Below are 25,252 nucleotides of genomic sequence, written 5' to 3'. Positions count from 1 at the left end.
TGGTCACCGGCAATGAAAATGGGACACCTTTATCCTGAAATACACACTATCTTCCATAACGTTATGTGTGTTGCCTAACCCTTCGGCGATGGCAGAACTTACCATTGGAAATTCGCTATTAAAATCCACTCTTTGCCGTATAGTTAGACAAAAATCTTTCTTCATGTTATCCACAGTCAAACTCCGCAATTTTGTCTGTGAGGATCATCTTATATGCTGAAAATAATATTTCAACAAAAACATAGTCAGTGGTGCAAACTTCAATGCTGAAATGTTAGTTTTGCAAGGCGTGAATACCACAAAGCACCGAAGTGATGCGAAAGTGAGCAAGACCACACAGATCAGACCACTTTGGACTGTACAGGTAACAGTGACACCAGAAATTTGAGCTTTGAAAAATCACCATGTACGTGGTGGAAGGGAAATCGACAGAGAGTACGTTTCGAACACGTTCGTCATTGAATTGTTTCGTGACCAAACAAAGCAAATGCCTCTGTGTCATAAAAATCCTGTAGAACCTTTCAAAATATATAAAATCCTAAAAAAAGTCTTCATTTAGGCGGAAAAAACTAAAATAGGTTCTAACAAGCCAAATAGGTTTTTATATGCACTATAAAACTTCATCAGTTGTTGCATTTTTTAACGAAACGCTGGCATAACTTATTATTTCTTACATACCTATAAAGGAAAAAAAAACAGGTTAAAAACTTAAAATCCGAGGTCTAGTAATAACTCTGGAGTCGTCCTGACGATGTAGCAAGGATTCTTGCCTACAGGTTCACATCACGGTTCACGGTTAACGTTTGGGTGCTGAACGGAGGGACATCCCTTGCATCCATAGGCGTGCGCATCTGTCCGTTGTCTTATTCCACTGTCATAGACTGCCTCATATAGTTTTAGAGCATTACTTTTTATTGGTGCGTTGCCAGACCAGGGTTCCTTATCTCATATTGGTACTTTGGTCAGTCTCCATCCACGCTGCAAGTTTGAATCAAGTTCACGGAAACACCCTCTATACGTGGATTGGAGCCACAGTGGTCTAATCGGATTGGGTTCCTACTGTCATCAAGCCGACGACACATTAACACATGGACATGTGCTAGTAACATGCACCGCAACTTTAGTAAGGCCTGTCCAGTTTTTAGTAGCTCACTATATTTAATATATTTTAGCACATAATTCAGTGACGCTGCAGACATCGTTGCAATACTACTACATTGAGAATTATTATCAAATGGACCAAGCTGCCCGCAAAACACACACTGCAAATTTCTTGCAGGTCCTCTTCTAATTCTGTATTGTTCGCCAATTATGTAATTTAGTTATGGTATATGTTTTATGTAACCATAAGACCGTGTAAGTAGATACTAAAGCATAAAATAAATATTAATGAAAGAGAAAAGGTCCGTAGGGCGTCTGACTGCCACGCGGGAGACCCGGGTTCGATTCCCGAGGTGGGTGATCTAAGGTTGGAATTCCCTGCAATAAAGCGACTCTGGGGTTTACCCAGCTTCAAATAAATGAGCACCTGGGGGCAATCGGAGGGGAGGTGGAACGTGGTGCTGATCACATCACTCCAAAATGGCCGACATCTATAATGTGTGGGGCCCGACCCCATACATCCCCTAAATGTTCCTTCACGGCACGGTGCTCTATAGACGGAGAATTTTACCTTACCTTAATAAATTGATAACTGGTGCATAGATAAAATCTACTATAGAAAAATTAAAAATTATTCAGTGCACTTGTTATCATAAAACAATGAACTTGAACCAAAGTTTAAAGATTTTCGAAGTATAACTTATTTATCTTGAATACAAAATTTGTTGTCAGACTATGCCAACTGTAGTCATCCATACAATAACTGTATCTCAAACCACATAAATCTCCACGGACACTGTCATCTTGCAAGATCTTGTGCAGACGAAATAAGTTTTCCCTCGACTTGCTCTGTCTGCAAGATGACTGTAAACCGTCTGAATCGCGGTGATGTGACCTCAACGTACGCCCTCCGGACCTAAATGTTGGTTTAAAATGTAAAAAGAGAGAAGTTCATTGTTTTATGGCAATTATAACACCATTAAGCCTTGTTTCCATGATTACGAAAAACTAAATATGCTGACCAAGGCAGTAATTTATTTTATTAAAAACATAAACTAAACGTAACGTTTCAACCTTCTAGCAAGGTCTTCATCAGACTCTGTATCAAGTACAAAAGTGCTTGGCAAGATTAAGTGCACTGAAGATCTGTTGAAGTTATCTGGTTCGACGAGTGACACTATTATAAAAGTTTCAAAGTGTAATATATAAAACAAACTTTAACGTCCCAAGATTTCTTCCTCGTGGAATCTATATTCGTGAGGGGGGGAGGGGGGATAGTATCCCCCAGCTGCCTCATTGTCACCATGTTAAACCACAGGAGCATTCCCCCAGCTAACCCCAGTGCTCGACAAATCATCCCCTCAGCTAACATTTTCCACTTCAAGCGCTGGATACATATACACTTGTTCAAATGAATTGGGGCCTATCCATTAGCATGGCTTTAGTTCCCCCTGAAGGGCATTTATAAATACGATACGTATAAATACTTAGTTGTATCTGTAGTTAGGGAAATGCTTCTAAAAAGGAAGTGTGAATGTTTCTATATAACTTTTTCTTTATTCAATGTAGCTTCGGGATACATTATTGGTACTTACAAAGAACGTTTATGGATTGGTTACATCTTCTTCACTTGGGCCAATTTCATCTTTAAGAACTTTCTCGGATGCTTCCTTTGCCTCTTCTAAAGCGCTGTAAACAGGATTCTCGTGAAGCACTTCATGCATTCTAACAGAAGGTTCAGCCAATACCTAAGAAATGATCATAAGATGTAAAATACTTTTCTGAAGATTATGTTATTTCAAGTTAATTTATAGTTTCTAGCAACCCATTTTCGCTGCTGCAGAGATGGAATCTGCCAAGATTGATTACGTAGAGGTGGGTCCATCTGATATTTTTGTGCTTGGAAATTTTCGTGTAACGTAATTTGGAGGACCTTACAAATTTACTGCTCTAAGAGGGTAAACCCCCTCAATTTATCTTCTATAAATTAGGCTTTCCAAGTGTAATTCAATGTTCGACCATCTTCTGTTGAAGCAAACTGATGTGAAATCGTGCCTGGTAATTTCTACTAGAATTCGAGATCATGTACTATGCACTGATGCAGCCACAACAAGCTAAAAGTTGAACCTCGGATTCCAGACAGTTTTAAAAATATACCCGACATGTGTGACGTTTAATAAATCTGGAAACTAGTTCGGGTGAGTGCCCCCTCTTTCCCGCCAAGTTCTTTCGCTGTTTTACCAAACTATTCTGCTGAACGGAACTTCAAATTTACTGTTGTTGCTCTAGGGAAGGAATTTTTAAAAATAGAAATCAAAATTTTCAAATGAAAGCAGTAAAAACTGTTGGGAAACAAGGGCTGAAAATTCAAGCACCCCTTAAAATGAATCCCGATTACCATTTTTGTCTTTGCACAACTTTCAAAACGGAGGTTGAAAATGTTAATTACGAAATATTGTATAGTGTGTCTCGCACTCCTCGCCCCAGAACACAGCTATGTGATATCCACCTGTTCAATTCCAGACCCTTCCGATAAAAGTTCCTGCCACTTCGGTGTGACATCTCCCTATGGTTTGATCATAGCAATGGTATGTTGACTTCTCACAAAAATTGGATTTAAACCGAACGCGACAAATACTTAATGTAGATTGGGATGCGTAAGAATAACCAAAACAAATCGCCAGTCACCATGTTTAGTTCATTTGTTGTACTCAAAACGCCAAACAAGCTGATAACAACATACATTCCTTAATAACATAGGACGGAATAGAACAAATCATGAAAATAGTCACGGACAATTTGCCTAGCAATACTTGGGCATCCCACCGTACAGAATTGTTTCTCACCTGAGAGGGTTTATCGTACATTGGGTTATCGAATGCCTGGTTCGTTGGTTCGTCTACTTCGTTGGTGCTTAAACCCTCAACTCTGCTTCCTCCGAATTCCAACTGGCCTTCACCTCCGCTGCCATCATTCTCAAAGCGCGCGAAAACAAAAGAACGACTACCAAAGCTTCCGAAGAGACTCAAACCCCTGAAAGAACATACATGCAATATCACCAACAAATGTTAGGCACCGGTAGAAATAGAATTAAAAATCATTTTAGGTATCGGTACAGAGACGAGGCATGGCTCTGTTTCTGTAGTTTAAATTAAAAATTAGAATGTCCATCTCGTTCTAGCCTCAATTTGCAAATGATTGCCTCGAGTTTCAAGTATCTGTTTCTGGTTTCATCTCGATTTCTAAACGTTGTCTTGTCCCACTTGTCTATTTTTAAATGTATGTGCGATATACTACATTACGTAACAGAACTATAAATAATTTGATAACCACCTTTATTTGCCTAAAAAATGCAAAGTAAAAAAAGTTTCTACATAAAAATAATAACCAAGTTTGTTTTAAACTCATGTCAATGATACTGGGCCAACAGTTTAAAGTAGCACCTGAAACACTGCACATTATGCATCTACTGGGAATCAACCCCGGAATATCTTGATTGTAATATACATATATTGTATATGTATACATATGTATATATAATATTCGAGACGAGAGCCATGGACAGTAATCCTCAATCTTCCCTCGATTTTATAAACATACACTCATTCTTGTCTCGATATTAAAATAATAGTATTGATCTCGTTAGCATCTTTAAAGTCGAGTACTACTGTAAAGCCTAACGTTTAGGCTCCAGTTCACAGACACATCGTTATCACAATTACATATTCTATAAAAAAAGTTAATCGGGATTTGACTACAGTTTAAAGTGGGATCCGAACCACTATGTGCCTCCAACGGGTATCGAACCCGGGATCCCTTGATTACAAGGCGACGACGCTACCACTGCGTCATCGGGGAGGCTTGTTTTTTTTCTTTTTTTTTTGTACTAGCTTTCTGTGGACAGGCGTATCCTTTGCCTATCCAATGATGTCTAGCACCAAGGCTTTTTATTAAAAAAATATTTTACTTCGGGTTTCTGCTATGTTTGGCTAATTGCGAATATCAGGATGAATAGTGATAAGATGAAATAGATGAAGGGACAATCACACAGACATATGAACAGCACACAAGTCTCATAGAAGATTACTCTGGCCATGGGTCAAGACGACAGAGTCTCGTTAGTATGCCAAATGCAGTCCAGGGTATACTACGTGGAAGTGAGGTTAACATTTGGTTGTCTTGAGAAAAAGGATTCATCAACGACAGGTTAAAGATGATGATAATAATTCAAAGCAAATGCTATTATGCTAAAAGAGCAACAAGTTCTTAACTATGAGAACAAAAAGTAGTTTACCTTCTTCGTCTGTAAACCAAGAGAGCAGCAACGGCCAAAATGATGAGCACGACGAAGAATACAGTCACCGCAATCCCAGCCTGTCTGCTCCAAGGATGTCTGGCAGCTCCAGATGCGTGAAGGGATAAGCTGTTCACCCCTAGATTCTCGTCTACAAGAAGTATTTACACTAATAAATATAAATTATTCAATAAATCACGCATTCATTGTAGTAACCCAATATAGGGTGTCTCAAAACTCACGACTCATTTTCCTACATGCATAAATATTTTTGTACCTTTGGTATGCTCTGCAATCATGCTTTCACACGGCCAAACATGCAAATGATGCCATGACGTACGGTAAACTTACTGGACAAAACATCCTGGGACAGTCTGTATATAATGGAATTTTATATTGACGATATTTCTTTAAATAAAGCAATCCTTTGTGGAGCCTTCAGTCGTTCACCGCCAGCGTATCGGCCGTTCGGCGGACTCTTCATGCAACAGGTCCCGGCAAATTGCGTTCAGGAAGTCCGTAACAGAAACCGCTTGTTTTGTAATGTTTCCACTTTTCACAATTACAGTTACAATTACAATTGAAATAAGCACGTACCTTGTCGCAAGGATGCTGGAAAAGGTGTCCTCCCAAATACAAATATTTCTGGCACCTTATTTCTGACAGAAAATCTTAGATTAGACATCGCTACTTTATCGTCAGTTGTCAGAAAGGGAAGACAACATCCCGGCGCATAAAGCAAACCGAAAGCGTAAAATGATATTTAAACGTAATAATAATGATGATCACTAACCTCCTGTGTTATAAGAGATGTTGAAAATGACCTCCTTCAACAGCAATACAACACGTTTCTTAGGTTCAAGAGATCCTGTCTCTCGTAATTGCCTGACCACTTTTCTGCAAGAATTCGTTTTCACGTAATTATCGTACATAAAAACTCTCTGTTCAAGACTATATTTGTTTAACGACATAAGTAATGAATGAATAACAATTAACACACAATAAAGCACTGGCCATGAGTAGCACATTACAATAACACAGTATAAGCAACACGCGTACTGTTGAACGCAAACAGAATTGAACATGAACGAACACTGACGTCTGGTAGCCGACAGTGTTGCTAACCATTTTTCAGCAATGTCCCTACAGACGTAGTCAAAATGTCCCTACAACTGACCAAATGTCCCTACGCCAAGTAAAGTGACTAAAAAAACAACACCTCATTAGCATGCAAAACAGAAGATAAAATATACACATTTACTTACCAAATCTTTCTGCTCGGTGCTTCCACAATTAATGAAGGAGCGAATTTACAATACATGACCCCTCCCCGATTTTTGTAATATTTTGCATACTCACTAATTGAGGCCTCCTAATCACGAATTTCAAGTTAAGATTTGGGGGGTCACGTGTAGAAATTGCAAAATAAGTGAAATTGAGTGGTCCGCGATCGGCACGATTGCTCATTATTTACCGGAAGATTTTGTGTTTCCAATACTTAAAAAACGAAATATACATTCCTGATATTACTACGACCCCAAATTTTAACTATGTTTGCCTAACCTAACCTAACCGTACCTGAATGGTTCGTGGGGCTATCCGTCATTGGTTTGTTGGGCTACCCGTGCATGTTTTTTTCGAGCCCAAATTTTAACTACCGGTATGTTTGCCTTGCCTAACCTAACCTTACCGAGAATGGTCAGTGGGGCTATTCCTGAATGGTTTTGCGGTAATTGTGATTACGAACCGATAAAAAATATTATTTTCGTAGCACTTTAACAGCAAACGTTCATCATCGAAGACGCCATTTTCGTATCCTGCAATTTTATGATTGATGTACTGTTGCCAAATTTACCTATAATCAAATCAGTTCTTCTACATCGTGATTGTCGCTGTCACATGTAAGCACGTTCTTTGGGCAATATACTGAAATCCATAAATTTATTAATTAGCCCACAGCCATCCGCCTGCACACTCCACCTAAAAATCTGTACAACATTAACAACTCTTTTACTGTTCTCTTCCGCCATTCTTACACGATCCATGCTCTCCAAGTATGAAATCAACAGTGTGGCAACGCTGTAGACAGCGTAACTAATTGTAATTTGTTCATATCAACAAATATGGCTACCATACTTGTATACAGAGAATCATTGCGAGAATTGAAAAGCTTATTTTACAACTTCTACACGTTAATGAACATTTTTTCCCCCTCACCACAACATGTTAACTTGAGATAAGTCATCACGAATAATTATTTCGTGAGTATAAGACGTAGCATAGAAATTACAGACTGGTCCGGTATTGTAAATTCTTGCCTTAATGAATAATAGGGGTGTGCGGGACAGAATGTTTTGGGTCGGGACGGGATCGGGACGGTAATTTTTTTAAATCCCGACATTCGGGACTGAAAAATTTGCAATTTCCCGACCAAGTCGGAAAATTTTCTGGACGGGAAATGTTCGAAATTTCCCGAAGCACTGGAAATCTCGAATTTTACAAGTCATTTTCACTTTAAGTGATTGTTTTTGCATTTCTAGAATAAAAACTTACAACTTTCGATAAGTTCCAGAAACTTACAAGGCAGAAAACGTCGAGAATTAACGACTTTTTAAAGTAAAGAATCCAGCACACCCCTAATGAATAACGTTGAGTCGTTTACTGTTGATTATGTTATTTGAAGTCATACATGCTGCTGCTGTGAAGAGATAGATGTTGGTTGGTGATGCTGTATTTCCTGCAGTCTTTAACAATTTTGGTCAAATTTTATTTCCCTTTTTTTGTTTTTGTATCACTTAACATTGAAAATATTCTTTCCGTTTCCGCGTTAGAATGCGGCAATGTTAGCACTATTTTCGCGAGAGTGGAAATGTTTTCAAAAAGGAACTTGCCTTGAAAGTTTTTGGTAACCGATAACATGTTCCAAAATTCTGATGGAGATTTGTTAGTTAGTTCTTTTTTCTCCTCCTCGCTAAAGTATCCAGATAAACTAATTCATAAAATGTAATTTACCAAGATTGAAAAAAGTACCTACGTTTTTCCTCATTTGGCAAAATCTGTCCCTACGTTCCTACGCGGGCGAAATTGAGTGAAAAGTCCCTATGCGGAGGGACATGTCCCTACGGTTGGCATCACTGCCGACACGTGCAGTATGAAGCGCCCTCTCGCGGCTGACAACTCACCCAACCCCCGATAAGCTGCAGGCGCTGTCGCGACAACTGAGGATAAAGCAGCGATGACTAATCTAAGATTAGATGTCAGAAATAAGGTGCCAGAAATATTTGTAATTGCGAGGGCACCTTTTTCTGCAATCCTTGCGACAAGTTAAGTGCTTATTTCAATTGTAATTGTAACTGTAATTGTGAAAAGTGGAAACATTAGAAAACAAGCGGTTTCTGTTACGGACTTCCTGTAATGCAATTTGCCGGGACCTGTTGCATGAAGAGTCCGCCGAACGGCCGATACGCTGGCGGTGAACGACTGAAATAACCTCCCTGTATATAAAAGAGTGATGAAATGTAATAAGATTAATTTTGACAATATCGAGAGTTAATTTTAATATTCTGCTCTTGAATTTACGAGTTGTATTTCCATTAACATCTCTTCTTGCCTGTGACTAATTTAACCGCATTTCTGACACAATTCACTTGCTACTTTCCAGCTCGCATGCACAAAAGCTGGGAAAATAAATGCATCTAATCCCGCAGGCAACCACGCAATAAGGTTCACTTTTATTATGGATTTACAAATACATACGATTGCAAGGCAGAGAGCAGACGTTCGTTCATCTATTTTCATATTTACGTCGCTTTTCGCTAGAATTGTTTACGGGGAAGGTTCAGGGACGTGTGGCTACGTTAAACAAGAGCGAGGTGCGGCATATGGCATAAAATCAAGTTTTCACTCATTGCATCAGAAGTGGCCAGTCAATAAAAATGGGACACTCAGATCCCTGCAACGTGTCGCCTAACTTTACGGCGATATTCCAACTTCAATAGCAAGCTCGCCATAGAATTTGGCAACACACACACACAATGGATCTACTTACCGCTTCTCAGTCGAGACGCTAGATCGTTTATCAATCTCTTGCTCTCCCCTTTGTAGTCTCCTGATTCCGCAACCACTACTTGCACTTGCTCTGTTGAAATTTTGCTTAAGTAAATTTCGAATTCTTTATTTTCCTTCCGCTGCATTTCTCCCTGGATGGCTTGACGAAGTTTAGACCATATGAACTGAGAATTGAAATTCAGCAACATGTAAGCCCCTGCAACGAATAAGCTAATTTTTTTATCCGTGTTTTGTAGTAGACTTAAACATGTAACATACTCTTGTTGAACTATTGCCAATTGATAAATAAAACTTGAATAGTACATAGAAATTTGCACTCAGTTGAGTTACATTATATTGTACTAATTAAGTGTAATTTGTTTCTATTGTTTTTACTTCTTACTATTATAACGATCGGCTCGGTGAGCAAGCGTCTTCCAGTGATCGACTCAACTTCGTTGTATGCGAACCAGAGGAACGTAACTTTCACTTTTCTTTAAATAAACTCATCTGAAGAGCTCTATTTCAAGTCATATCAACTAATCTTAACTTCTAATCTTTGACAGTAAGGTGGAGTCACGTATATTCAATTTACTGACTCTTTTAAGACTCAGACATATTCCTGAGAATAAATTATTATTTATTTTTTCACTTCTGTAAATCTGATAAATTGGAGTTACATCTCTCTGGTTCTCACACGACTACTCAATATCCGAGGGTTCTGTGCGCCAGTCCAGGCATGATATTGTGTGTGTGTGTGTGTGTGTGTGTGTGTGTGTGTGTGCGTTGTCGTACCGTGAAAAAGCAGGAACCAAATCGGTTTTAACACCAACACTTGTGGGAACTTTTCGAAACGAGGAACTTTTCGTGGTTCCTCGTTTTGAACTAATTAATTTTTCGTAATCTACAGGCTAAATTACACCAGAAAAATTTAATTTTAACGCAGTTTAGTTTCGGGGTTACAGACCGGTCAAAGCCACACACTCGTGTGAAAGGTTCCAAATTTCGATGTTTGGCACCAGTCAGCATAAACACTTTGTGTTTAACAACACGACGGTGGCGACATCTGAGTGTGTGAAACCCGCTGCGAACTAAAAATCACGTGACGGATGACTCATCGAAACAATGTGCAACAAAATTTCCAGCAGGAGACCAACCAAACGAGGAACCTCAGGCGACTGATTTACCACAAGATTTTATGTTAAAACCAAGTCTACAATGAAAGTATGGAGATATATATAATTAAATTAACTAAAAAGCAATATGCTGCTAGTTTATGTTACCTTGGGTATATTAATATGGCGAAACGATAAGTAAGGGAAAGACGACCATGTTGAAGTTATTTATTACTGAAACCTGTACATTCATAATAGCTATGAAGCTTTCTATTCTTAATATGAACTCGTTCAAATATGCGAGTTAAAAAAAAAAAACGGAAATGGATAGTCGCCATATTGAACTTCTACACCTCTGCAAGTAGTAAACTGGTTAAAACAGGTCCGTGCCGAGTGGCATGGGCAAGGATATATTTAGAAGGGGGTCCAGGTGATCCGGACACCCCTAAAGATTTATGAAATTCTAAAATTAAAGAGTGAAAATAAACCTATTTAATATTTGTTGTTTAGTCAATGGTTATTTCCGCCGAACTTTTTGGAAGGCGAGTATTATATTGGGATCATAACTTTGAATGACAGTACCAAAGAAAATATATGCACAATACTATTTATAATAATATGCATAAAATATTGATCATGGTACATGCCTGGCAAGGGGACCATGCAATCCTCTCGAACTATGGAAATCTATATAATCCCACTAAGGTAATACAGGCATTTATATTTTAAAAAAATATTTAATTTTTTTTTTTAATTTTTAGATTTTGAAAGAATTTCTATTTGTATAAATCAATGGGTTTGTTGTGGAGAGAAACAAGCACCTGAACTCTGCAGTATGCGATATTGAGTTATTTTAGTTTTATAACCATTGATGCAACGTCACGATTTAGTTGAGTTTGAGTTTTTTTTTTTTTTAATCTCTGTCCAGACTTCTTGGAACCTTAGTATATATATATATTTTTTATTTTGTTTAATTCAAATTTACGTATGTTCTTTGTTTTAATAATAGTTCCTAATACGTATCATTTAATTTCTAAATACAGATTGAACCAAAAGTAGGTGCACAGGAAATAATAATTTTCAGCATGATCTCGCTCGCTACTGTCTGGATCATCCTCCAATCTGCCATGAATTAGCCGTGGACGATAAGGTTTCAACCCAATAGATTTCAGGATTCGTATAATAGAAGTTTGTGAAATACACAATTCTGCTGAGGCTCTTGTTGTAGACTTACTCTCCACCTACTTTTGGTTCACTCTGTATATTATTTTTAAAACATGGAATTATCATGGTTTTTCGATTTTTAAGAAAATTAAAGGAAATTGAAAACATTGTTATACTCTTCGAATAGAGAATCCGAGAAATAAATGTATACAGTAAGCACCAAGCTGTACGCTCTGTGACAGCGTTTGTCTGCAAGCGACTATGTTGCCGATTGTCGGATCGGAATGGATGTTGATTTTTTTTCTATACTTAGGACCATAATATTTCAACTTTATACTTGTGCGTTTAGGTGCAACACTACTCCATTCTTGGTGGTCGCATCAAATGTTCCAACAGCATTTCACTGACCACCGTGACGAGTGTTAGCACAGCGCGCTATGACTCCAGTGGTCCCGGGTTCGAATTCCGGCCTGAACATTGGCGGGCATTCTTTGTAAGTGTCCCTTCATCATTTTCATCAGATCACCCTCTCTCATCGTCGCCATTAACAAAAAGTGTCAGAGAAGCAACGTAAAATAACGTACTTCAATCAATTTAGCAGCATTTAGATTATATTGTTTGTTCCATATTTTCTGATCTGCACCGCCCGTGAAAAAAATAAATCCTGCGTACAGCCTGTATTCAAGCTTGCCTTGATTATATTATAGATTAATTGAGTTGGTATTTTAAGTCCACTTTATGCACAATAAAGCTAATCGGGACTGGACCTACAATTTAAATTGGGATCCGAACCACTATCTGTATCCACCGGGTATCGAACCTGGGATCCCTTGATGAAAGATGACGACGATACCACTACGCCATCGGGGAGTCTCCACCGTTTCTGACTATTTCATTCTGCTTACTACATAGTCTATAGAGTCGCGGTCGTCTAGACGGTAGGGCGTCTCACATCCACGCGGAAAAACCGGGTTCAATTCCCGGGGTGGGTGATCAAAGGTTGGAATTTGTCAGGCCTTTTCCCCGCACAAAGCGGCCCTGGGGTCCACCTAGCCTTATATCTATGGGTACCGGGGACAACCTTATGTGTTGCTGATTGCATCACCTTCAAAGTGGCCGGGAGAATGTGGGGGTAGGACCAAATTTCGTAAATGTGTCTTCATGGCACGGGGAACTGTGGCTCAGCCTTGCAATGCATAGTCTTAGAATGAACGAACTCTGGTATACTGTTCAGTGGGATTTGCCGTAATAAAAACTACTTGAACTTCTCTACTTCTGAAAGTTGTATGCTGATAATCGGGTTAGAGCTTTATTATATTGATACAAACTTGTTGAAATAAAGAAGTTTAAGAAAATAGAAATAGACTGAACGCGCTCTTGAACTTCTTTTTTCTGACGTATTTGGGGTGATAATGGGTACCATGTTTGTTCATACTGATATGAACGTACCGAAATAACCAAATTGGAGCAAACTGGAGGTGGACCGTCGTCTGATTGAATTTTTATATTTGACAAGGTAATAAACTGATATTCCATATGATATTACAAGTTTCCTGAAATAAGTGTAATAAAACTGAAAAGAGGGCATCGACCTATTAAGCTTGATTCACAAACTAATTTCAAGTAACGCTCAGATCACACTCCTCTCACCGTGTAGTCAAATATTGTTGAATGATTTTAAAATAGAAGCATTCAGACCTCCTGTATTGAAGAAGTTTTACTATCTTTTCTTCTTTTCTCAAAAAACTATTGACTTATTACTTGCTTGTTTTAATTTTAAAATTTTGTAATAACAAAGTTCAAAAAGTAGCTGCATGGGAAACACACAAATCAGCCTGAAAATTTTAAAGGTGCTTTCGGTTTCTTAGTTTCTGTGAAGCATATTATCCTTGTTTTCCTTTGGAAGTTTTAGTGCTGTTTCATTTACATAACTGACAGTTAATGCTGTATTGCTCTAAAAACTCATAGTTATGCGGATGTTTGTAAGTATATTACATGTCAGATACTGTTGTGTAGTAAGACAATAGGACGTATGAAGTCCTCTCTTGGAATGACGATGTTTGAGAATGTTCTGTGTTTTACTCCTTGAATATCACTGTCACTTTTCCTGTTTTAGGGTTAATTTAACTACATAAATTCAAAACAAACTAAACAAAATGTAAAAATGGCTGTAGAATCGTCTGCTTTCTCTGAGCTGAATATGTCAAAGTAGAAGCAGTCGAACCTTGTCTTGAAATTGAAATAATCTGGATAGGGGGAGGGCGAATATTTACTAGCTCGTTTCTCAAGCAAAATAAGCAAGGAGCTTACATAATTGACAACGGTTGATTTTCATTTGATTTATTTAACATCGAAACGAATAACTATGTGCGTCCACAAGGTATCGAAACCTCGAAACCGGTACCTCTTGATTACACGGTGGCGATGTTATAACCAGGGCCCGGATTTTGATGACCTAAAAAAGTCTGAAATATGACCTATAAAATGACCTAAATATCAAGAAAATGACATAAAAAATGACTTAAAAATTTGTCTATATTTCAAGGTATGATAGTTATAAAGTGAAAAAGTGACTTAATTTTTTTTATTTATTTCAGGGTATGGCAGTACAAAAAATACTTACAATTTTTCTCTGTTTCAACGTATGACAGTGTACGGCACGGCACAATTCTTACTTCTGTAATTGAATTTTAGATAAAAAAAAATCTTACTTATTCAGGGTTATTGCAGTACTTAACAATGAGCATGCGAAGGTTCTCTAAAGTAAGTGAACGCCTGTTGTCGGACAGCACATTTTTGTATTTGGAGAAACTCCTTTCCACATCTGCCGACACTACAGGAGCGTACTTGAAATGCACTAAATCGGTGGCAGTGAGTTCTTCAATGCACGAAGTATCAAATGAATCACCGGCCAACACCTGAGAAATGCGACACAAAGTTTTGTATCCAGAGTTTTTGTCAAGAACGCTTTCCACTTTCTTCGATACGCTTCTACCAACTTCTCCTCCTACACTTTGCAAATGAGATGCAATTTTTCTAACTGCAGTTAGAGAACTTTAGAGGCTTGCACCTTGCTCCCGTACACTTGTGATCCCATGTGTTAAGGAACTGAAATTTGCCTTTATGAAGGCTAGCTGTCCTTCAATTTCACCGTTTGAAAATAGTGTTTTAGCGGCTTGGAAATTATCGCAATAATAAATTGCTGAATCTATCCAGGTACCCCACCAAGTGATGACAGGTTCTCGAGGGAGTGGAACACCGGGAGCCATGGACTTGAACAGCACTTTACGAGCAGGAGCCTTTATAAAAACTTTCTTCGTCTTTCACACAAGGGCATCCACTTCAGGAAAATTTGCTCTAACTTCCTCTGCCACCCTATGCATAGCATATGCTAAGCAAGTAATGTACACCATTTTCGAGTAAAAAGCCTTTATTGACTTCCCAGCTTTCACAAAGTATGGCGCGGCGTCAGTCACAAAAAGCAAGACGTCATCATATCTGATACCCTCAGGCCGTAACAAAAACATACACTTTTCAAACAGTCTACATATTGTGGAGTGATTGACAGTTTCTAACACTTCACTCGTGAGCAGAAAGACTTCACCTGGTCCGTCGATCTCCAACGTACCAATGACAACGTTAGCCACGCAACGATTTTCTACGTCATTTGTTTCATCGATGGATATGAAGATCTTCTTCCCATGTACTTTTCCCCGTATCTTGTTCATGGTGCTGTCGTAACATTGTACCAGGTAGTTCTTCCGAAGAGTTGATTCGTTTGGGATAGGACGTCCGAAATGCATTTCGAGAAAGCTCTTAAATTTAGCATTGTTTACTGTCCAAAACGGGATGTTAGCAGAAACTAGAGCTTCACAAAAGTCTCTGTTAAAATCGGACGATTTATTCACCTTCATGGATGTACTCTGTTGCAGTAACAATTGTGTGGATTTCTTCTTACTTGCGAGTTGCACTGCCCGTATATGCTTATCGAAATTAAATTTGAGCGTAAGTACGTTTTTTTTAATATGGAATAATTATATTGTGAGTGAAACGCGAAAAATGACCAAAAAATGACCTAAAACTTGCAGAAATGACCTAAAACTTAAAACATGGAAAATATGACGAAAAAATGCATAATAAAAATCGCATTTTTGTAATCTGGGCGTCACATCTAGAATTTTCCTACTAAAGAGCAATGCATACTACACAAGGAAAAAAAGATGACATGTCATCAAAATCCGGGCCCTGATTATAACTAAACCATCGGGGAGGTTGCGATGCCTTGTAATCAAAGGGTGATGAGGGAGACTTCACTATTACACATGGACAGGGCACACAAACTCCACAGAGGACTTCATCCACACGCCAGTGTGTTGTTCGCTTGCGAAATCTTAAGTATAAAACGTATGAGGATTAAGGTTAGTGATTTATTGTACGCGTAAATTGCAATGACGATAACGAATGATTGTTAAATTCGTAACGGATTTATCAGAACCCTTGCAGCTGCGTTGTTTCCTCGCTGCAGTAAACTGATGTGCCCTTTAAATGGAAGTCTCTACCAAAGACCCCATGACCGTTATGAGGCGCCAAAGCGTTTGGAATCCTTTCGCCCAGAATTGTGTGCTGGATCTCCGAGAGCTCGCTTTTCGGGTTCTCTTCCAAACAAGAGCAGCAACAGTGAAATTCACGGGAGCAGTTGGTGGCGACCTAAGTACTTCCAGTTTGGTTCAAGGTCGCTGTACAAATAATTAACGTCAACTGCAAGGAAAAACGGCAAAATTGTGTCGCTGCTGTCTCGATTGCTCCGGATCGCGAATTGTTAATGCGGCTCAGTGTCGCTAACGTTTAGAAAACATTGGCAGGGGCTCAAACACTTCGGTTACAACTTCGCGGAAAAAAATATCTTTTCTGAGAATATTCTTTGCGACACCGGAAGGTTTCATGGCTGAATTTTCTTAAATCATGTTTTCAGTTGGAAAAAGACAGTAGAAATTAAACGAAGGATCTCTTTCCTTTGATGCAAAACTCAATGGTTTTTGATCATTAGCTTCCTTGCATACTTTACACAACGCCACTTCTACATTTTCATCATAAAAACTCCACGGATTTTTGCCCTACCATGAATTTTGAAATTATTTCCACCATCAATTCTTTGAAAAACTCAAGATGCTGACCAAGGCAGAAATTTATTTTATTTTAAAAAAATAAATTAAACGTAACGTTTCAACCTTCTAGCAAGGTCTTCATCAGACTCTGTATCAAGTACAAATTAATAAAAAAATTGTACATGATACAGAGTCTGATGAAGACTTTGCTAGAAGGTTGAAACGTTACGTTTAATTTATTTTTTTAAAATAAAATAAATTTCTGCCTTGGTCAGCATCTTGAGTTTTTCATATAATGGAAACAAGGCTTAATGGCGTTATAATCAATTCTTTGTTTTCCGTTCATTTGATAGTTTATGTAATAAAATCAATATATTTTATTATCAAAATAATAAAGATAAACGGGTTTTCTAATGCACGCAAGCACCAGACATGAGTAGCTATGGCAATGTTCTTTATAACTAAAATCTTTTTTCGAGCGTTTCGGGAATGAATATTGATTGATTTATTTGCTTCGGGTTCTAATCAAGGGGTTCCAGGTTCGATACCCGGTGGAGGTACAAGTGCTTCGGATCCCACTTTAAACTGTAGGTCTAGTCCCGCTTAGCCTTACTGTGCATAAAGTGGACATAAAACACAAAATCAATCAATCGATCGAACCAAATATCTTGAAATGCTGAGATGGAGAGCACTAGATTCAACAGCGTGTGCAGGGGGTATTTGAGTATCTATCCACATCCCATAAGTATATAAGGCGGATTTTTATCGGAACCAGTAGATTTTCGGCTTAAGATTTTTTATGGCATCTTCGATATTTTTAAGACTAATATCTGACAGGTTTAGTTTACCAATTTCACTGTAAGATTGAATATTCAGCATCTTATTTTTTCCATCATCCTGCTGGTACACAGATTTAAAATATTTAGCAAACGGTGTTGTTACTTGTAGAGTGCCAGAAAGTATTTTACTTTGGTATTTAATGGTTCTGTTCTTGTTTTGTTTTTGAAAAAGCAATTGCAATGAAACATGAGAATCGATTCGATAGGTCGTGTTGTCACTCTAATTTCATAACATTGAGGTGTGCGATTGTAATTGCAAAGACAACGAATGATTTGAATTATCGGGAACTATCACACTGATTAAACAATAGTTCCGCTCGAAAGAACAGTGCTGTACCTGCCAAAGAAAAGTTTCGCATATATACCCTGTCACCCCCTCTCTGATCTCTGAATGGTGTATCAAACGTTCCTCTTTGTTACATTTTTAATATCAAACCTTTCACTCTGTCTGCAGTCGACCACCCGAAAACAGTTCTTGTATTTCACGTAACAAGTACATCATGATTAACTCAATATAGTTCTGCGAAATGAAAGAAGAAAGCGATTCTTATTGTTTTCTTGAAGGGAGAGAGGGGGAGAGCAGAAATGTTCTTAATTCTCTTAATAGTCTGTACACCAGGCATGATTTTCCTGCATAGACTTGAAAGGCGAAAACGCTTTATCAGCAGCGAAGGAAGGAAATAAGTATATTTGCCTAGATGTGATTAGACGTTCAGCTCCACCTAAGAAAAATAGATATAATGATTTTGATGTTACGGCTTGACCAAGATGAGATAAATCAATTAGCGCTGTGTATAATTTTTAACAGTAATCCGGCGGTTGGGGCGTGGGCGATGCAATCAGCTGTTTCCCATGCCATCGTCCTTACTTACAAAAAAAATCCCACAGTAAGAAATTTAACTCTCAGTTCTGACTGCTGGCAAAAGTGTAAGGAAGTCATCATTGCTAAATATTGTTAACACCAAAACCATTGGGTTCGAATCGCTATACCAGTTTCATCCATCTATTAATTAAATACTCATCTGCCTAATGAGGTGAATAAGTAATGAAATATAAGAGAGAAATGAAACATACAATTTTAAGGGGGGGGGAGCTGGAATACTGCTTTCATTTACACACGGAATGTACAGCAGAGAAGCTAATTGCTTTGCAACACATCAGGAGTTAACGGAAAGCGAACGCTGTTTATTCGTTTTGTTCAGCCCCGCTTCAGTACTCTGCTATTTTGTGTCGTTAATTTTAGCGTAAAAGTGAATTCTTTCACTCGGCGAAAGAAGAATCATAATCAATTTCCGAATAATAATGGCCATGTTTTATTACATATTATGCGAATGCCATTAACTATTATTTTGTTACATCTTGCTTGCAACCTGCAGCGAAATATAGATACCAGTCAAATACTTTGTAGCAACCAAACCAGTGGAACAAGGGCTTTAGATTACTGAATCAGATAACAACGTTCACATGTTGAAAGCAGGAAAAGCGCTCTGCAGTTGTTATATCGAAATTAGGCATTTGTAGAGCTTGTTATGATGCAAGAAAGGACAAGTACAAAACATGCTTATCTGGAATTCGAACCCTGAAACCACCCTTGAGCGCAAGGACTGAAAGTAAAATTTAGATCTGGCATTTTTTGTTAATCAGGCTCAACAGTACATGACGAAGAGAAATACTTGTGTTATAATTTTTAGTTGAAGTTTGTTGTAAGGGAGAGCTTTGGAAGCACTCATGTGGTGCGTGGGAAATGATAATTCTGTATTAGGGAAAGGAACATATATGTTCCCACTTAGTAAGTTCTGTGATGAAGTAAGATATTTGTTCGCTTTTTTTTATTTGTCGCTAAGTAACCTAACACTCTTTTGGTTGGAGAATTTGTCCTGGTACACGCGATTCTAGCTATCACTTATAAGTAGGGCATGTAGCTAGAGATTTATGAACTCAGAGCAAGAATGTTCTTCAGTTTTTAGCACTAATTCCATTTCATGCGAATGAAAAAGGATGAGAAGCTACTCCTTCAGGGAACCGGGAAACAGCTTGTACAAACACATGATGCCTCCAGTTTATTCATACATAGAAAAGTTTATTTGTTAATGAAAGGGAAGACTTTATTCGGTTAAAGAAGTCATCTGGATGGTTTGCAGGACGCTGCTGAATAATAGGATTTTTTTTTAGTGGCATCGTGGACCGAAGGACATGGCTCTCAAAAAAGGACTGTCCTTCGAAAATCTAACCTATTAGGCAAAGAACATAGGACAGCTCTATAAGTGTGTTTCATCTACGTCATAAACTGTTTCACTATTGGATCTGCAGCCATGATTGAGTAAGGTTCTTGTAAACATACGGAATTCAAGCGGGCGGGCGGGAGATTTGATAACCTGGTTTACGATGGTACATTATGCAGTATTTTATTGTTTAACAGAAACTCATGTTTATCCTCGAATTTTTCGAAAAAGAGAAGGTGTACTTCACGACACGGAATATGAAAGGACTCGATAATTGTTGATCAGAGGAAGCCGTCTCTGGTTGGCAAGAATAAATTGTACCAACATTAATGAACATTTCCTTTCAGGAAAGTTTATACATCACCTTCCTCTGTTACTTTTAGTAGAAATGGATCGAACTCTGTTTAACCATACTTACAAGTATGCTTGTTTGTTTGATTTTTGGGTGCTGATACGATAGAAATGTTAACACAAAGTTAAATTCATCTTGGTAATTGAACGTTTGTACTTGATTATTTATATTTCGTTCGTTAACACAAAGTTTTATTAATTCTTATCCGATACATGAGAGAAGATGCCGGTAGTACGCTTTGCGTACTGTCAGAAAAATGAAGCACTGCTGGGTTAAAACATATTAACAAATTGATTGATTAATTTGGTTTATTTTACTTCGCTTTTCTGCAAGTTTTGGATAATCGTGAAGATGAGGATAAGTAATGATACAATGAAATTGTTTAACGGACACTCACAAAGAACACTCATGCCCAGGCTGGGATTCGAACGCGGGACTTCCGGCATCGTAGCACGCTGTGTCAACACTCCGCCACGAAGACTGGCATATTCGAAATTGTTAAAGTTAGGAGTGAAATTACTGTTTTCGACAACGAAACATTTTAAATTACAGAGCTTGAACAAACTTATAGGGAAACAGACGGTAATGTCAGAGCCTTGGAATTTACGGTTAATCTTTACTGGATGTAAATATTTCATGCAGAATCCGAACCACTAATAAATACGAAAACAAATTGATTCCAGGTAACTGGGTCAAGTAAATAAACAGACGTGAACTATAATTGGCCAAATGTTTAGGCCCCTTTTTATTTCGTTATAGTCCAGTTCATCTGGATCTACACCGCAATTCTTTACCTTTTCTTCATATCTTTTTCTGTCGACTGAGCAAAGAGCTTGAACACGTGAAAATTTACCGCTGTTTTCAGATAGCAGAACATTGTCATTAATTTTATGCAATGTTACCGATATTTTACACAGTACTAACAACAAACGTACCTTTGGCGCAAGTGTAACGGAACGCTACGTGGTGACTATTTCCGTGCAGACGACAAACACTTTGGCCACGAAGATGGCGGTGGTACTATTTCTGACGTCACATTAAACCCACCTATTGTTCGGCAATCTCCGTAACTTCAAATCGCTCTTAAATTTTACAATTATTTTACACTATTTTTACAATCTATCTGTTCACAAAGTGAACTTGCAACAACTCTTTAGCTCTTTCGCTGAATATCCTGGAACAGTCACTTTTATAAAATAAGATAAGTGAATTACTTCAGAATCACATGTTTATGTAGTTTAATTATTTTTATTAATATCGTTAGAATTACATTCAAAATTTAATGTAAAGTTTTTCTTTAAAATGAAATGAATTCAAAGCATTATTTTTCCATACACTTGAACTTCAGAGGGAAACAAGCGTGGGAAGAACGCTGAGCTGTTTCATTGAATGGCGCCTTGATGTCTGGAGGGCGGCAAAGAGTGTGGATCAACAAGGGAAAATAACAATTTACCTAAACAAAATGAACTTATGGCAGTATACATTAAGTATCCTTTTGTTACTTCCAATTTTGCAAATGCAGTAGTAGGCAGGTTTTCCGTCATTGTAAGCATTGTGCATATTGTTATATAGAATTAAAAAATGAAGGATTGAAAAAAGAGCTCGAAGAAAACCTTGGACAGTCAGATTGTTAAAGAATACAGCAGGCCGTGTCGACAAGAGAGAGAGAAATGGTAGTGTAACGCGACCTGCACACGTGGCGAAAATTGGTTGCTAAGAGCCCTAAATCTGGCCTCCTAACCTAACAATGCAGACACTGTTAGAACCGTAACTGTGAAAGTAATATATGCTAGTTGGTTACGAGGTTTAAATTTGCTGCTGACAGCATATTTTTTTTTTATTACGTGATGCCTTGATCACGGTGCTGTAGAACGCACAAAATTTACACGAAATGTCCTCTCCAATCTTCCTCTTACCCATTTCGTCTCTTCTTTGGAAAATAATAAGTATATTAGACGTCGAACTTCACCTAAGAAATGCAGAGAGATTTTTATGTTACAGATTGAGCAACATGTGAAAAATGCATTGGCGCTGTTGTCAAATTTCCAACAGTAAGCGAGGAGTTGGAGCTTGGGCAATGCAATCAGCTGCTCGTCATGTAATCATACCCCTGTTTTACCAAAATATGCGACATGAAGGGGGAAAACTGTACACATCGAAAGTAGAGATGTAATACGAGATCGTTGTTAATGTTATTGAGAACGAAGCACTGAAAGGAAATTATAGACATGACAACAAGGCGATATTCGGGCACAAGTTATGGGGAAGCGCGAGGAGAGAACAAATGACTGTCCACTTTATTTCGCGAGTTTGCCGGATTCTCCACATCTTTGTTGAGCTGTACTTCTGAACAATATTATTATTGTCGGAATTGGCAGAAAAGGAAAATAATCAACTTCTGTTTATTTGAAAGCTTAGTTCACTCTATTGATTATGTTATGAAGTAAGCCAGGTTTTATTTGGGTTTAGGTTTGTCACAATTATTACTCATTCATTGGGAATGTCATTCGTAATACTACGCACGTTCTGTCCGAGAATAAAGTACGAGTACGAAAGGTTACTTTTGCACTTCCAGCACTCTGCCCCTTCAGTTTCGTGCTACGTGATTAACAATTTAAAATTAGACATTCTAACATTTCTTGATTTGATCGTCATTATGAAAAAAGATAAAAAATGCTGGGGCTGATTGATTGATTTGGTATAATTTGCTTCGCTTTTCTGCCACTTTTGGCTAATCGCGAAGATGGGGATGAGACATGATGTGATGAAATTGATGAATGGAGGGTAGGATTCTAACCTAGAACTACGATGTGCTAACCACTGCGCCACGGAAACCAGCATAAGCGAAGGAAAAAAGGCTGGGAATGAAGTGTTCGATCGCAGATTAGTTTCCTGCCTTATTAAACAATCTCACACATTGTATCTACTACTTGATACTAAAAAGGGGTCCCAGTAAAGGAACACTTTCAACTGTATGAATATACTCGATTACTAATCTGTGCATGAAGAAGAGTACTTTGTACAGTCTCGGTGGCGGATTAAAGACTTCCTCGAAAGGAAGGAGAGGGAGTGTAGTGCTTTTTTTTTAAACCGCCCTTCACTCACTCACTGGAGTATTTTTTTTATATATAACATGAGACGTTAGGATAGAGGAAGCCCTCAAGTCAGCCCATGTCTAAGTTTACATTGCATGAGCTCTTTGACACTTTAAATGAGAGAGGGAGAGAGAGATGTGCGATGGCTTTGTAATTATGCCTGCGTGACTCGACCTTGACTACATGAATATGCTGGGAAAAGTTTTTTTTATTACGATCGAATGTATGAAGTCGGTACAGTCCGTGTCAAGTGTAATGGAAAGTAAATCGCATATACATATTTTCATTCCATCAGTAAGAACATCAGAATAAACAATCGTATGGAGGCAGAATCTCCCCTTGTGAGGTGAAACACTGAATCACTTAGAGAATAGACATCCCCTCCTACAGTTGTCATGGCATTAATGATTATTTTGCATTCTGACATTGTTGTCGGCTCGTTGGTGTTCTTGCATAAAATAAAAGGTAAAAGGGAAACTTGCCAACTGTTCCATTTGCAAATCATATAGTAAGCTAATCCAGGTAAATGTTTACCACAGAAAGCCCAATAAGCAGCAGAGAGAAATGGATTATTAGCTCCTGGTTTTTGTTCTTTGCCGCCTGTTCACCCAGACTTGAAGGTGCCGTGTAATGGAACCTTCCTCTTTATCAGGCATTTTTCTCTTTGGCACCCAAATCTAATGACATGGGTGTGCGCAGACCCTCACATTAAAGGGGCAATAGCTCTGATGGAAGTACAATCAGAGAAAGAAAACACCAATTCCATCTCGCTGTTATATTGTATTCATGGGTCTGGAACAGGGACGGCGAAAATCACTGTGTTAGGGGAATTCAAAGATATGTGGCACCATCCGAGGCGCAACTTTGCAAACTCTACATAGTGAAGCATTTTCTGCCGTCTTATTGGCTACCGTAGTGATGACGTCACACCTACAATGACACGGTCTTGACGCCGCTGTGCTTATTGTCCGAGGCTCGCACGTCAGAGCAGAAGACTAGCCTACGTTACAGATTATTTTGTTTCAAGATATTTTTTCGTAAAAGAGACAAATGACGAATGCAATTAATGGAAGTGCTAACATTAGCGTGTGCCTCTGCGATGTGGATATTTCGTACCGTAAAGATAAAAAGGGAGTTATAAATTCATGCAGTTGAAGACTACAAACACCAGTGGCGTAGCATGGGCATTTCAGGTGGGAACGCCAAGCCTAAAGGAAGGGTCGGCCCTTTCTTGCTTAATAATTTACTTATGGTATTAGTTGCCACAGGTATTGTTTATTTGCCTAAACTCAGCTGGGTTTTCAATAAAACATCATCCATGCATGTTTTAGCTAGAAAACTAGATGCCTCACTATGCCACAAATGTTTTGAACTCGGTGTCTTATATCTTTTTTTTATATACCTTTCGGCATGACGCAAGTCCTTAAAAAACCTACCTGAATCACAAGCGCCTCTGAACAACAGTATACGTCATTCTTGTGGATGATCCAACTACTGATTGATTTGGTTTATTTTACTTTGCTTTTCTACCACTTTCGGTTAATCGCGAATATGAATATGAGTGATGATATTGAAGAAGGGACACTCAAAAAGAACACCCGTGCTCACGCCGGGATTCGAATCAGGGGCCTCGGTCGTCTTGGCGCGCTGTGCAAAACACTCTGACACGGAGGTGGGTGATTTAAATACAGTACAGTCAACTGACGTAACAGTGCCGATTAGTAATTGAGACCACTGTTTATTACAATTTGAGAATGTTGATAAACATTTTAAAATAACTTTGTTCAGAGATCATTCGCTGTTAAGAGTTTTCAAATGAATGCTAAACATTTGCATTGACAGATACTAACGAGAAAAAATAATATTAATAAAAAAATAATAGTTTTGCGGGTTAAGTGGTAGAGCAGCCACAGGGTGA

The 25,252-nt window shown here is 38.3% G+C and overlaps 1 protein-coding gene across 1 annotated transcript in view; it reads right to left on the bottom strand.

Moving 5' to 3' along the window:
- Nucleotides 1–2,675: 2,675 nt before the first annotated feature.
- Nucleotides 2,676–25,252, bottom strand: part of Amnionless (amnion associated transmembrane protein) — a 162,200-nt gene continuing 139,623 nt past the window's right edge. The window contains exons 5-8 of the mRNA XM_083123228.1: nt 9,444–9,659; nt 5,396–5,546; nt 3,948–4,134; nt 2,676–2,849 (exon numbers count right to left, since the gene is read on the bottom strand). Of these exons, the coding sequence (XP_082979354.1) occupies nt 2,706–2,849; nt 3,948–4,134; nt 5,396–5,546; nt 9,444–9,659 (698 nt within the window). The 3' untranslated portion in view covers nt 2,676–2,705. The remainder of the gene's footprint in view (nt 2,850–3,947; nt 4,135–5,395; nt 5,547–9,443; nt 9,660–25,252) is intronic.

The sequence above is a fragment of the Lepisma saccharinum genome, chromosome 5 (assembly GCF_977018435.1).
Source record: "Lepisma saccharinum chromosome 5, izLepSacc3.1, whole genome shotgun sequence".
Classification (NCBI taxonomy): Eukaryota; Metazoa; Arthropoda; class Insecta; order Zygentoma; family Lepismatidae; genus Lepisma; species Lepisma saccharinum.
The sequence above is the reverse complement of the archived record's forward strand: the minus strand, read 5'-3'. Positions and strand labels throughout refer to the sequence as shown.